Source organism: Malaya genurostris, chromosome 2, assembly GCF_030247185.1.
Source record: "Malaya genurostris strain Urasoe2022 chromosome 2, Malgen_1.1, whole genome shotgun sequence".
In the NCBI taxonomy this organism is placed as follows: Eukaryota; Metazoa; Arthropoda; class Insecta; order Diptera; family Culicidae; genus Malaya; species Malaya genurostris.
In genome coordinates, this window is record NC_080571.1 from 309,432,983 (window position 1) to 309,447,880 (window position 14,898).

The 14,898-nt window shown below is 37.7% G+C and overlaps 1 protein-coding gene across 3 annotated transcripts in view; it reads left to right on the forward strand.

The window, feature by feature from the left end:
* LOC131431058 (uncharacterized) overlaps nucleotides 1-14,643 on the forward strand; it is a 65,730-nt gene extending 51,087 nt beyond the window's left edge. For all 3 annotated transcript variants that reach the window (XM_058596515.1, XM_058596513.1, XM_058596514.1), the window contains 4 exons: nucleotides 4,798-4,999; nucleotides 5,269-5,394; nucleotides 5,753-5,895; nucleotides 10,979-14,643. In XM_058596515.1, coding sequence (XP_058452498.1) covers nucleotides 4,798-4,999; nucleotides 5,269-5,394; nucleotides 5,753-5,895; nucleotides 10,979-12,695 — 2,188 coding nt within the window. In that variant the 3' untranslated portion in view covers nucleotides 12,696-14,643. The remainder of the gene's footprint in view (nucleotides 1-4,797; nucleotides 5,000-5,268; nucleotides 5,395-5,752; nucleotides 5,896-10,978) is intronic.
* The last annotated feature ends 255 nt before the right edge of the window (nucleotides 14,644-14,898 follow it).

Sequence of the window (14,898 nt, forward strand, 5' to 3'; positions counted from 1 at the left end):
AATCTACTTGATGTACAGCTTTTTTTAAATTGTTTTGACAAGTAAAAAGGAAACTGGCAGACTGCCTAACACGAAAGAAAAATCCACCAGGGATTTGATTGAAATGGACACTTATTTGCTTGAAATGCACTTCGTCTTCAAATGAAAATCAAATTACTCGGTACATGGTTGATCTTCACCTGATTCAAGACTGCTCCTAAGGTATTTAGCTTAAGTTATTCAATACCTGAACGCAGAAAAAACTGGTGTTTTTTGGAACTATATCAATGAAATTACAAAATTGAGTACTCAAAAAAAGGTCATTCATTGCACTTTAGAGGAAAAAAAATCAAAAAAATTTCAGGTGCGGTGTTGATGAAATCTCGAAAAAGATGAAAAAGCAGTCGAGGTATTACATTCCTTCCGTTGAACTTGACCGTTCTGTTTCAACAGACTCCGCAGCCGATTCTACGATCCTACTGACACTAAAAATCCGCCCAGGTCGGGGTTCGAACATATAACAACTGGGTTGCAAGTCCAGCGCCCATTGAACCGCCAATCCGGGCGAATTCTTTCCACTCATCATATTTTGGATATTCTGTTGGCTAACTTGAGCAGCCATCTCCTTATCTCTGTCGCATCCCAAGTGATCTTTTTACTTTTCTTTATCTTCTATTTAACAATTGCACAGTACTTCGTGATTAGGCCGAATCACAGTTGGGTGGATTAATGTCCTTATCGAAAAAAAAAACCAGCCTGTTGGCTCGATACCATTGAAGCACTTCTCCGTTGTAACTAGTAACAGCTTGCCAAACCAAACAAAAATTTTACAGATCCATTGTCAGCTTTTATACATCGAAAATTGCGCTTTTTAGGCACCGCTACTTATACGTTTAAGAATCCGCAATCCTGTTTGTCACGAAAACCTGGTTTCACTGCAGCTGCAAATACCTTGTCAGATAATTAGCTATCTTGCGAATTAAACGGCAAAAACGAATTTGACCTTGCTAGGGACATCACATCGACCAATAGTTGTAAAGAGCTCCGACAACTAAGAACGTTACAGTAAAATAATCAGTTTATACAGCTATTAATTGAATGAAGCTTTAATACTGTTTAAATCACTTTCTTCTTAATCTACCCACCTTCCTCGCTGTACTTCTAAGTACGTTCTAAAATTGGTCAATTTCAGCTTACCACAATGAACAAAAACCCTACACACCGCTCATCTTAAAGAAGTTTATTGGTAGCATCATATCTATTGTTTGGTTATAATATTCGCTCTTTAGTTGTGATAAAAGCGCTGCTAAAAAATCTTCAATATCCTATTAGTCTTTTTTACTTGAAGCAAATGCACTGGCTTCATATCAAGACGCATTTGCATCTTGAGCAACATCAAGCGAAGTCAACGCAGATTGTATTTTGTCACCCCATTGTTTTTCGTTTGCTAGGTTTAGGGTAAAACTAGAGAGGAAGCGCAACGATGCGAAACTTGACAGATCGCAAGGAGTCGCGCGACAGAGCTCCGTTCATTTAAGTTCAACAGAATAATGACATGAATGTCAGAGCGAGCGCGATGCGATCAGTCACTAATCACTTCGCAACGCATCGAGTTCTCTCTGAGGTTGCTACCCAGTAAATCCGAACATCGGACGCATCGTGCAAGAAAACTTTTGATTGCGTTTCGAGTTTGCATAGTGTATCGGTAGAACAAAAGAGTGAAGATATACCAAAGCAGAGAGCGGATGTCTGATTACTCAGGTGATGAGATATATCGGGGTTGGATTTCCAACCTCGAACATAGGGTCAGAGTTTTTCTGACCCTAAGAGGCGAATGACCTAAAGGTTAAAGCCTCTATGATCGAAACAAAAGAATGTTTAACACTCTTTCACACCCTATCGGGAAGATGTCGGCTCGAAAATGCCTTGTTTGATATTCCTTCGCTCTGTTTCTCTAGCGATGCATAATGTAAACATAAAGCTTTTTTTATGTCGACGCGGTTGATGCAAATGGTGCAGAATTGTCCGATGACGGGCCGATTGAAGCGCTACGATCGGCCCTATATCGTGCTCAATCGGTCCGATAATCGGACCGATGATCGGACTTATGCGGGTCTACAAATTTCACTGGGTATCAGAGTGAGCGCGGAAAGCGAAGCGAAGCGTAGCGATTCAATTCGATGTACTGTTTTCGCATCGCATTTACTCTGATAGGTTTGCTTTGATCAAATGTAACTAGCTCACACGCGCGTCCAGACGCTTCGCGTGACGCTTTCACTCTGATAGCAACCTGAGGTTAGCGCGAGTTAGCGCGGAACGCGAAGCGTCTAGACGCGCGTGAAAGCTAGTTACGAAACAGTACATCGCATCAAAACGCTTTGCCTCGCATCGCAAATCGCGTTCACTCTGACAGCAACCTGACATTCATGTCAATCTTCTGTTGAACTTAAATGAACGGAGCTCTGTCCCACAATCTGTCAAATTTCGCATGGCTTCGCGTCCCGTGACGCTTTCTCTTTGGCTTAACCCTTACTCTTTTCGATATCCTTTAAATGCTCACAATAATATATTGTTTTTTGTTGCTGTCGTTTCGGCCGAAAGCGGTGTATTGTGTTAACCGTCTCGAATGAAATGCTACGTGCTAGTACGGCTGAACAATTTAACACAAACAGCTAAGCGTACAGTTCAACTTTTTCGTAAGCGGCACATTTCTCATTGTACCAAAGTGTAACGTACCGTATAAAGCAAAACAAAATCTTGGCATCACATTCATTTTGTGGAATTCAGAACCATTGCACAGTGGGGAAAAATGGACCAAAAACGCGACGATTTTTTTGGAGGCATGATACAGCTGACCACAAAGCACATTTTTGGTGTAAAATGGTCAGTAAAATCGATGTAAAAAAGTCTAACAAATCGATTGCATGTAGTTTTATTGACAGCAGAAAACTCGTTGCACCGTTTTACCCCATTTCTTTTCTAGTTATAATATTCAGTTGAAATATGATCTACAATCCAAAAGCAGATCCAATGCGATCTATCAATAATGATTCATAATACTTGCAAAACATCTATGATCCAACTAAACACAATGGGAATGACAGTACTAGCCTGTTTAACCTGTTTAACCTGTTTTACCCCAATTTATATCAAAAGTCGTATTTCTGGTTAAACTTTCCCTCGCATACCGAATACAGGCTGATTGCGGTTGATGAAAATCGATTGATATTACGAAGAAAGACCTGAAAATAGGACTACAAATAAATTCTATGACCGCACGAATCTTGTTATACCGTTTTACCCCAATTTATTTCATAAGCCGTATTCCTGGTTAAACTTTCTTTCGCATACCGAAAGCAAGCTGATTGTGGTTGATGAAAATAGATTGATATTACAAAGAAAGACCTTAATATAGGATTACAAATGAATCCAATGACCGCACGAATCTTGCTATACCGTTTTACCCCAATTTATTTCATAAGCCGTATTTCTGGTTAAACTTTGTTTCGCATACCGAAAGCAGACTGATTGCGGTTGATGAAAATCGATTGATATTACGAAGAAAGGCCTGAAAATAGGATTACAAATGAATTCAATGATCGCACGAATCTTGTTATACCGTTTTACCGATTTATCTTTTAACTGAGTCTTAAGATTTTGCTCCACATTGAATTCATTTGTAATCCAATTTTCAGGTCTTTCTTCGTAATATCAATCGATCTTCATCAACCGCAATCAGCCTGCTTTCGGTATGTGAAAGAAAGTTTAACCAGAAATACAACTTAAGAATTAAATTGGGGTAAAACGGGTTAAACAGGTTAGTATTGTCATTCTCATTGTGTTTAATTGGATCACAGATGTTTTGCACGTAATATGAATCAATATTGGTAGGTCATGTTGGATCTGCTTCGGGATTGTAAATCTGAATTCAACATAAAATTTTATTTGTCAGAAAATTGGGGTAAATCGATGTAGCACGAAGCATGCGATCATGAACACTATCTGTAAATTATTATTTGAGGTTATATGCGAAACATAGAACTGTCTTGTTTGACCAAAATTTTTTTCTGTAAATTCACGGAAGAAGATGACTGGTCAATCTTATTAAAAACAATCCATTTATCTAACTTATGTCAGGAATACCTTCCGATTGGTGGAATTGAATTTTTTCCTGTGTTTCACAGTTAGTTTTCAAAGTAAATTCAGAAAAAAGAGGAATTGGAGCAAAACGGGCATGATAGTGAATTTTGCGGATCTTCTTTCTACAGAAAAATTTGCATAAGAAATACTAATTTTGAAAATATTTTCTCATGTTTTTGTAAAATTATTGAGCAAAGTCGCGTTTATTATCATTTTTACCCCACTGTGCATTGTACTACGACATCATTAACACTACGAATACTTCTAGGTCAGGGTTCGGAAATATGACAATTGGGCCTATAAGACCAGCACCATATGTATTAGACCGCTAACCCGAGACTGACCGTACAGATTGTGGATATTAAATGGAATGTTGCATTTATTCTACGACTGAATATTGGACAGTTTTGATGTGAAAAACCGATGAATAATGTGCAATGTTTGAATTTAAATTTTGCAAATGAAAAGCTCTGAATAATTTAAAGCTTTAATGGTTATATTCGTCAATAAATAATGATTTTCAACAAAAGCGCAGTATATATAGAAAAATTGTGTTATGTTATCTACGCTTATTACCGACAACCACATATAATGCAACATTTCTTGACATACAATTGCATGTATCATGAACCTGATGATTTCTCGATTAAAAACTCATCAATTTATTGTTCCCTTTAGATTATCCGGCCTGGAAAACGGTCTACTCGGACTGAACTCCCGCGTCAACGCGGTGGTGTGGGCTCACAACACGCCGGACATTGACAACATCGACATAATCTGCTTCGGCCACTTGTTGTTTGAGATGTGTGCCGGCTATGAACTGTCCTCGCCACAGCCGACTCCGGGACACTACCAACTTGATCTCGAGCGCTACCCACAGGTTGTATAATACTTTCCACGCCCTCGTCAGTTTGATAATGATTGCTTAGTCTATCGTTTCCGTCCGTATACGGTGTTGTCAGTGTCACTGTCATGACCGATTACATCCTGTGCCGTCAAACAGGAGTAGGTAGTTTCGGTGGCAGGGCTATTATCGGCAAACAAGGAAATGTCTTTCCTTCGCATATCTCATAGTGGGAAAAAATAATAGATTACAACATTTTGATCCTTCGCTTTCGGTCAGTAGTCTCAAACTTTGATTCTTTGCAGGTTATCGACGTACTGCAGATGATATTCGAATCACCAGATGGTCGCTATCCAACGGTCGAAGAGCTAGTCCTTTGTGATATATTCCGCAATATCGATTTAAGAGAACTGCGAGGAACATGTGTGCCTGTAAGTGTTAACTATTGAAAGAGAATTAATTCTAATTGTGGTGTTTAGAAGAGTGTGCGTAAGCAGTAATCATCATGGTTCCATGAAAGGGTATTCATAGCTTAGATCGTAAAAATATATATTTAATGCTATAGAAAGTCAACCTACCCAAAGATATACTTATATCCTCTCATACGTAGATTTGCCTGTATTATCTATTTTTAATCAATAACGATTGAAGTATATAACCGAAGGATCTAGTATATGATGGATACGCGTTCATGGCGACAGTTCCCTGACCAATTAAAGTAAGTTGCCACTATATGTAATTTATTTTCTTCTCTTTTTGCATGGCCGAACATAACTCCTGGGTGTGCAGTCCTTTAAACATGGTTTGAGTAGCTCCACATTGAGCCTGCTGAATGCCGTACGAAGACGACAGGGTGCGATTTTAAGTGGTTCATACAGTGAAGGTAGCTCGCCATGTACGCCACCGTCGACGCCACGCGAGCGGAAAACTGGGTGTGTAGATTTTTTTTAGGTCCGCCTGCTTGCATTCTTACATCTACTTGGGAAAGACAATAACTACCAACGAAACAACATACCGCACTCGCAGAGTCATTGTTTTTCAAAATCACATTCATTTTATCCTATGTATGGTTCTAATGTTCTCATTTGTATTATTTTTCCGGCGTTTAATTGAGTTCGTTCAATGGTAGCTTCGGTATGAGCCATAGCAATATAATTTCATTATCATCAAATCGTGTGCCTTTGGCAAATAAACCCTTTTGTAATGATACTCCCAATCTGTATACTGACTTTCTACCTCTTCATTTCTTTCTACCACATCTCAACAAAACGAACCCGTCTTTATCATCTGATGTTATGCCAACTTTCGCACTGTTGGTGACTCTACCGCGGTGAACCAAAAACACCACAACCAAAGCAAGCAAAAGACATACTAGCATCCACCGTCGACCGCATTTGCCACTCTGCGTAAAGTTGTAGTCGAAAAGGGCAAACCGAAAGTTAAACGATTGCGAAGCAAACACATAACGATCCACATTGCGACTGCATCGTTTGTTTAATGTAGTGTAGATTTTCACACGCTATCGGAAATATGAATTAGAAGTATGGATGCAATGGAGGTTTTGATCGTTGAGTAACATGCAGATCAGATCAGTTTAGTGTGCACAGTTTTGATTGCTATTGCCAAATTATTAAGAAAAAATTAGGATCCATGATGGTCCGATAGTCTAGTTAAGAAGTTGTCAATAATATAGGAAGCACATACTTATCTCCACTTAATAATTTAACTAAACATAAATAAATGAATATTTAGCAAGAAATTGATACAAAACAGTAAGTAGAGTTTTCCTCAAATAGCAAAATCGTTCGTCTTATCCTTTTATTTTTCAATTTATCTATAATTGCCTTGCAATTTTTCCGGTAGTTAGTATTTCGAGCAATGATCCTTTATCAGTTTGTACTTATATAACGCTTGTATGGAAGGTTTCATTATTCGAAAGACAGCTCACAATGAATTTTGAAGGGAATCGCTTTATTTGGCTTTCACACGATGACCATTTCATGTTTGTATTGCTTTTATTTTTGATGGTTTGAAGATAAAACTTTCAATACAGCTTGATCAATGTGCCTTTGTCAATTGCGACTAGAGAATCGGAGAACATTTACACAAATAAAAGTTATCGATTTGATACAATCATTTTTTCAATACATTCAATTTTGTCATACTTCAAGATTTGATCAACTCAGTTTTAATGTTAATCTTCGTGAACTTTACTATAATACTCGTCATCTACTTTCTTAAAACTGAAGTTCTCCAGATTTGGATATAACATGAAAAAATATCATTTGCTCAGTCCATAATTCAACCCTGAGTTAGGTTAAGAGCGATTATCTCTAATTACCATTCCATCACTGATCGATAGAAGCTGAGATTGCACAGATGACCGAATCTGAAATTGCAGAAAAGCAGCGACCGAACGGCAAAAAATATATATATTCTTCCAAATTTTGGTAAAATAAAATCGAAATACGATCGCTCGCCCTAAACAGAAACTTATTGTTAAAGGTTGCGCTCTTTTATGTCGCCTTCGTTTGAGAAAACTGAAACTGACCCAGGGCAGTTTCATCAAACAAACACTTTTCACAAAACTGTGTTGGATTCGTACTTAGCAACGATGGATTGAGCAAACCTAATAAAAAAAATTATATTCGAAACTAGGTTCGAAATTAGCTTCAAACAAACAGTTTGACAGCAGTTAGCGTGGAAACTGGGTTAGATTTCGCATCAAGCGAAAACGACATTAAAAATCACTAAGAAAAACTTGTGCTCAGGTAATTGGTCAAGATCAAAGTGATCTTTCCAAAAAATGTCCGTTCTCAGCATATATCATAACTACTATCATAAATCAAGTAAACCAAGCGGAGACACTGAATCACAGCAAACTATAGTGAGAAACAAGCATATTTGAAAAAAAAAGATAATTCTTCATATCTGCGAAGATTTCCATTTTAACATGCGATTTGTCCGTTGATTAATGAACTTTCAGAAAATTACTGCAATCAAATAGTAGTAGATACTCACAGAGAAAAGTCTAAGTTTTTACTTCTCACTTTTTATGAACCTGTACAAATCTGTATTACAGTTAGGAAATCTGTATAAAACATGTACTCTGATTTAAATCAACGCAAAAATCTATACAATACAGATAAATCTGTATAAATGGCATCTCTGGCTCTGCATTTTGTTTTTAGAAGGGCTAATGCCTAAATAAAAACAATTCCTTTTTTGTTTTGTTGTCAACTTTACTAAATTAACTCTACAGTCAGGCCCGTACCCAGGATTTCGTTTCGGGTACGTGGTAACGAAAACGACCCAAAAATTTTTAAACGTCAAAATGATTCAAAACTGGTTCTATAAATATCGTGTGTTGTCTTATAGTTGGCATCAGGTCATCAGATAGAATTAGGAGCAGAGTAGTGAACCGGATTTACGTGATTATTTCAATTTGGGTACCGGATTGGTATAGCATTTGTCGTCATAATAAATCAACTCTTCGTCCCCAGTGACTGGTGGAACAATAGCGTATCCATGACAATCCCAGAAAACCGACACCACGACCTTTCCAACTCATTCTGCCTCTCTAGGCTGCTTCGAAAAACTCGTGTCGGTTCCAGTCTATTGACGGACTATTTTCGGGCGTGTTATAATGGATCTAGGTTTAATCGACATTGACAGCAATCGTCGGAAAAACTCTACCAGATTGCACAGAGTAAGCTCGCGTTCGAGAGGTGCTGATAGCCTACCAAATGAGGTTTTTTGACATGTTGTTCGGTTTGTAAAGACAATTCAATTTGAATTAATTTGAGCCCTTGTAACATTGGATTCGTAATGTCAGTAGAATCGTAGCACCAATCATGCAATGGTTATGCACTTTATTTGGGACTTTATTTCACCTGAAGACATTAGGTTGTTCAAGCTGAGAGAGTCGCGTTAGTGAATTTCAATCCCGTTAGAGTTTTGTGGTGGCATGTGGTTAAACAATCAAACACTATTAGCACTAAAGTTGTTGAAATACATGTAACTTCAACGAGCTTTGTCGTTGAATATTCTCATGATGAAAAAATGAAAAACTCGATAATATATTTAACTTATCATACTTCCTACGTACTGTCTAGGAGTTCTCAGAAGGTATTTCTTGAATATGCAATTATTGGTACATCCACCCCAGGCAATAGTCCATTCACAAAACGAGTTCCGAAGTGCATAACATTCGATTGATAAAGACATATTACGCCTTCATACGTCGTTTACTCACCAAAAATATCTATATTATATTATCCTAATCAGTGTGTCTAACCCAAGTTAGTGTGATACCGTTTATTAGTAATAGTGATCATTTATTGTATTAGCACTAATATTATTGAATAGAGAAAAAGTCATTCGTCACATACTCAATATTTCGTTAGAATCAACACTGATATGTTTTTACTATTCGCAATTTGACAGATAATCATGTAATCGTCATTCATTAATTAGCTTCACATATTCTAATCGTATTTCTTTTCAATTTAAATTACTTTTTCTCAGAAACTATCCGCAGAAATGCTATGATGAATTTGATTTTGGACAAGCCTAAAAATTTACAACAAACTGTACTTTGGAATGATTTAATTTTTGTTTGAACAGAAAGTAACTAATTCGAAAAATAAAAAAAAACACATTCAAATAGGTAAGATTCGATAAAGTCAACTCGAAATAACCTGTATGCTAGAGTTCAGGGATGCCAAACGATGGCTATGAAATATTTGTGACCATGCATAAAACAGTACTAGCTAGAGTAAGCACACACACATGAGACTTCAAACATTTTGTACTACTTGCTACGTGTATCGAATTCTTTGAACTCCAGGAATAATCAATTGATTATAAGGTGTTTGGCCTGTTAACGTGGAGAATGAAATAATCACATGAAATAATTTTTTTCTCATGTTTAAAGCCTTAACCTGACTAGTAGTGCTGACAAATGTCCTCCGAGAAATGACAGCAACGATTACCAGTAAATGCCAACTCTAGGAAGAATTGTTTTTTATGTTTTGGCTACTCCTGTTCATGTACACTGTTTTCGTTTGTATCGCGCACTGCTCATATTAATTGTTATAATGATCTTTGTTATTGCCCAAAATTTTGTATTATTATTTATTATATATTTTGCATCTCTGAAGTCATACTGGAACGCGCGTTATTTATCATTAACGAACAACATGAAATCGATTTTTAAATCTTGAGTCGTTTTATATCATGACGCAAAAGAAAACAGATTTATCTCGGAATCATATTGAAAAAATATTTAGTTTGAATCTTCAGACGGAAAGTCATTTACTGCCCTTTGAAGGAAAGAGCGTCCATCTTATTTCACCATCTCTTCATCTTTGGCGCATTTTCCGCACCTCTTCAAGTCCCATTTCACAATTACTCAACACTTCTAAATTGAGCGGTAGAATTGAAGGCAGCGTGAGGTTTCCAAAGCAGGTTAACTGTGAGCCTTTACGCACGGAAGAGTACTCTTTCAGACACTATATCTGGGAATCTATTCAAAACTAGAATCATCACAGTAACATAAATGGTGTATCCAGATATTAAATGAATCAAGCTTTAGTAACAAACATCAATACAACATCATTATTTATTTGCGATGCTGACGCTTACTTCTCTGCCTTAATGTTGTTCATTTTATCACTATGCCATTCTTCATGCCATGTTATTTCATCTAGATATGTCTCTTTGTAACATGTATAACAAAAATAGTTGTGTAGCTTTCTGATAAGTTGTCAGTAGAACGAGTCAGTCCCAATTATCATATATAGTCTAAATACGCTTCCACTAGTACCGAATCCAAGTAGCGCCACCCACTGGAGCGATGTAGCAATAGAACGAAACCATTCTGATGAGCTCTACTGGCTCATCGTCGAGTGAAATAATATCAGCTTATGTTGTGTTTCTCTTGTCTCTTTTCTTTTACTCTGGTTCATCGTTTGTTGCAAATAATCCAAACAATCAACAACATCATAACCATAGTGACGTAGAATCCTCCGATCTGTCTAGTAGTGATTCCGAAGATCTGTTAGATGAAATAGTTATAGCGTCAGCCCGTATCGATGATCCTGCCCATTACGACCCACTCAGCTCGCCGATACATTACTGTGACAATAACGTTCACTCGGACGATAACAGCAATAGTAACACAATCATTCGTATAGATTCGATCGAGTCCCAAGGATCGACGTCGTCGTCCACTGGCTCGATACAGCTGCAGCAGTTGAATCCATCGTCAGCGTACAAAAATCTCAAATCACGCCGCATGGAGTACAGCCGTCGCGGAATGATACTCGGTCTCAGCAACCCTTCGCAAGACTCCGCCTTTGGCTCGATGACCGACGGCGAGTCGTCCCGAGCGTCCAGCTTTAAGCTCAGTAGCTTCGCTTCAATGAACTCACCTATCGATGAAGGAGTCGAAGATTTGCTTGCTGAAGGTGGTTCAGAAACAATCGCGACCACAATGGCGGGACTAAAATATATCGATTCAGCTGGTTCCTCACCATGCCACGATCAATATGCCTCTCTGTCGCCCCGGGATACTCAACCTGGTCCATCACGTGACATTTCACCGAATCATACATCTCGCTTCCTCGAACCACCCAAGCTAGTTATAAACAATCATTCCTTCTCGGTGACTAGCAGTTCTCTGTGTTACACTTCATCCCCACTCCGCAAATGTGCCACAACCGAAGTATTCTCGCAAAAATATAGGGTATCCTCGTTTGAAGACATGTCCTATACTTCTCGTATGGCCAACAAATCGATAAAAAATAGCAGCCGGAAGATATTCCGTTCATTCGAAGAAGAACGCCGAATTGATTCGGCTTTTATGCCGATCGATAGCTCCAGCATCAGTAACCGTATGAACCAACAGCGACAACAAACGAAACCGCGCCAACAATCAACTACTCAACTACAACATCAGATATCGCTACCACCCACGTTGACGCCAACGTCTCCAAAACAACCAGCAAACTCCAGTCAGCACAATCAGATAGCAAAGAAAAAGAATGCGTCGTTTCAGAATCTTCATAGCATTTCTTCTGCCGGAGATAAAACTTGTCAATGGCGAAATAAATTGGTTAAATCAAATGAATATCTGTTCGAAACGTCATTCAATGCGACTTCCTCGTCATCTACTCAAAGTGAAATTGATCGACTGCTGGGTCACGGTAGTTCCACCAATGAACTCCCTACGTCAACCAACCGAACGGAAACGGAACGCTTTATCTTGACCCCGGAGCCGGTAGTGATGAACCCTCGTCGGTCTCGAACCGATCGACAAGCTTTATTCAGTTTGGCCAAATTCAAACACAGTACGATCCTGGATAGTATATCACTAGAAGACTTCTCCGAAGAAGAAAGGAAGCACACTGCTGGCAGTATATCGAACAGTTCAACGAAAAGTTACTCATCGGATGACCGGACTACTGAGATCGAAGCACGGAAACTGGAGAATTCATCTGCCGATGACGGTAGTGACCAGGACAGTAGCAGTATAACAGATTCCTTACTTAGGTCTCCAGTACAACAACGAAGTCACAGCAGTAGCAGTGCGACCGAAGTTCGTAAATATCTGGATGACAATGCTGGAAGTGACGGAGGCTTTGGCAGTGGAAACGAAGAGAAAACGCCTCTTCTCGAAGGCATGGAACTGTCGCCCATCTCACCTACTGAGTCGGAACAAATGTTGTGATAATATAATAGTTATGTAAACTATTTTTCTACAGATTTTAGCTCGGTTCAATATGAAGTACTAGTTTAGGACGAAAATAAAGAGACGTAATCTAATTTAAGCTAACGAAGTGTTTATGAAAAGTTACCTTTCCGTGTGTACCCGGATGTCAAGAGAACAATGGTCACGACAAAATACAGGTTTTTTTTAGGAAAATATAGCAAAATATTCTCCAAATCCTAATAGCGACATACTTCAACCAACTGAAAAGTTCATGCATGATATGGTAGCTCAATTTTACAGTCACTTCCATACTATATAACTTGTTTGAATAATCTCTTGAATAGCAGAAAAATCTTCAAATATACATACCAAGTACAAGTCTAATTGAACGTAATTGAGAAGAAGTTATTTTGAAGCGAACTCTTCGAGTTATTAGTAGTAACAAATAATCACATCCAACACGAATGTCAATCAACTACTGTAATCAGTATTCATACAATAAAATAAATGATAAAACAAAAAGAGCGATCTATATAGCGTAAGGCTGCAGCATTAAATGGAAATCTTTATAGTTGTTACAGTTTCCGAACAAATGTCCAGTGATCGTATCTAGGCATAGACATAGTTCATAATTACCAGGGCTGAGGAAGAACTTCCTATGTTAGACAGAGAGAATGATTATTGCTCGCATATGTCGATTGTTATACTTTTCTAAGTCTATCGCTAAACACAAGTCAAGATGTCTGCTAAGGGAACTGCAGTTTTAGTCAAAATATTATGCTAATACGAACTGGCAACAGATATGCCAGTAAATTTGGTTAATGAGAAATAAAATCAATCTTTTGATTCTAAAACACCTGATTGATGTATTTGTTTGTGTAAAAATTGTCTGGCAAGTTTATCCACGATTCCAAACATTGCGCAAAGTGGTTAACTTTCTTCCGTGTAAGCAGCTTATTTCCCTTCAGAGCATACTAGCCTCTTATTGTTAAATAAAAGATAGCTTGAATAGAAAAGATAGACCTAATGCCGTCCCAGTGAGATCAATTACTATATGTGCCCTTAATGTATCCCTTAATTAAATTCCAAATTTACTGTTTTATATTAAATGGTATTAAACCTATTTGCATATAAATTGCTTGATGATTATTTGAGAAAATAGCGTTTTCCACTAGCTTAAGATAATCTAACGCTCAGATAACCACTAGACGGCACAGACATTTTTCCAGATCAATTTATAGTGAAAAAGTTGACATAAACGAACCAAACCAAATTGATGCCAGCGCAATTTTAAAAATTTTATCATATTCAAAGCAGTACCGGATTGTAATCTAACTCAATAAGACGATAAATATCCCAGAATCGTGCTAGGTCTACAGATACATTTATTATTGGGTCCAAACAAGCAACAAAGATTAATATGTTCCCAAACGTCAACTGTCAAATCGAATTGCCCATTTTAGAATCGTAACAGTAACCGTTTCCCAGAATGAAACTCACCTCTTGAACTAGGATGCAGGTTGAATTTTTCCATTACTGCTCATAGAGAAAACGGCAAAATAAGTCACTTAAAATACAATAATTCATAGCAGAAAGAAATGTACTGCGAGCTTCACATTAAACGAAATAGGGTAAGTAAAGATATCCCAAATCATGTTCAAATAAAGGCAAAAGGGCTATTCCGTATTTCAAATCTTTCCCAACAACAACAATAACATTGAACACTGATAGTGTAAAGTTTTAGATACACAGAATACAACAGTACTACTAGAATCATCTACGTAATCATCATTGGCGCGAAGACGATCTATATAGGCGACCTTACGTTCTAAAGAAATAATTCGTTAGGAAGATCTTTGACAGATACAAAGTTCACTCCCATTAACTTACATCCCGGAACGATGATAAATCATATCAGCAAAAACAACATAGCAATAATAAAACGAACATCTTTAAACCCGACTAATTCCATCATTAATATTTCCATCCGAACATTCCTTGTGATACGCGGCGAGAAAAATATTCATTCGCAGATTAATATTCATTCTAAGCAATCCATGCTGTTCGCATATTACAGTGTCTGGCTAATACGAACTTTTTATGAAATTTGACCATTCTTGTTAGTATGTCTTTTTGTTGTAAGATGACTTAAATTCAAATTTATGTTGAGTGTTCAGTTTTTGTAGGGAAAATTGTAAACCTACTTAGAATGTGTGATCAC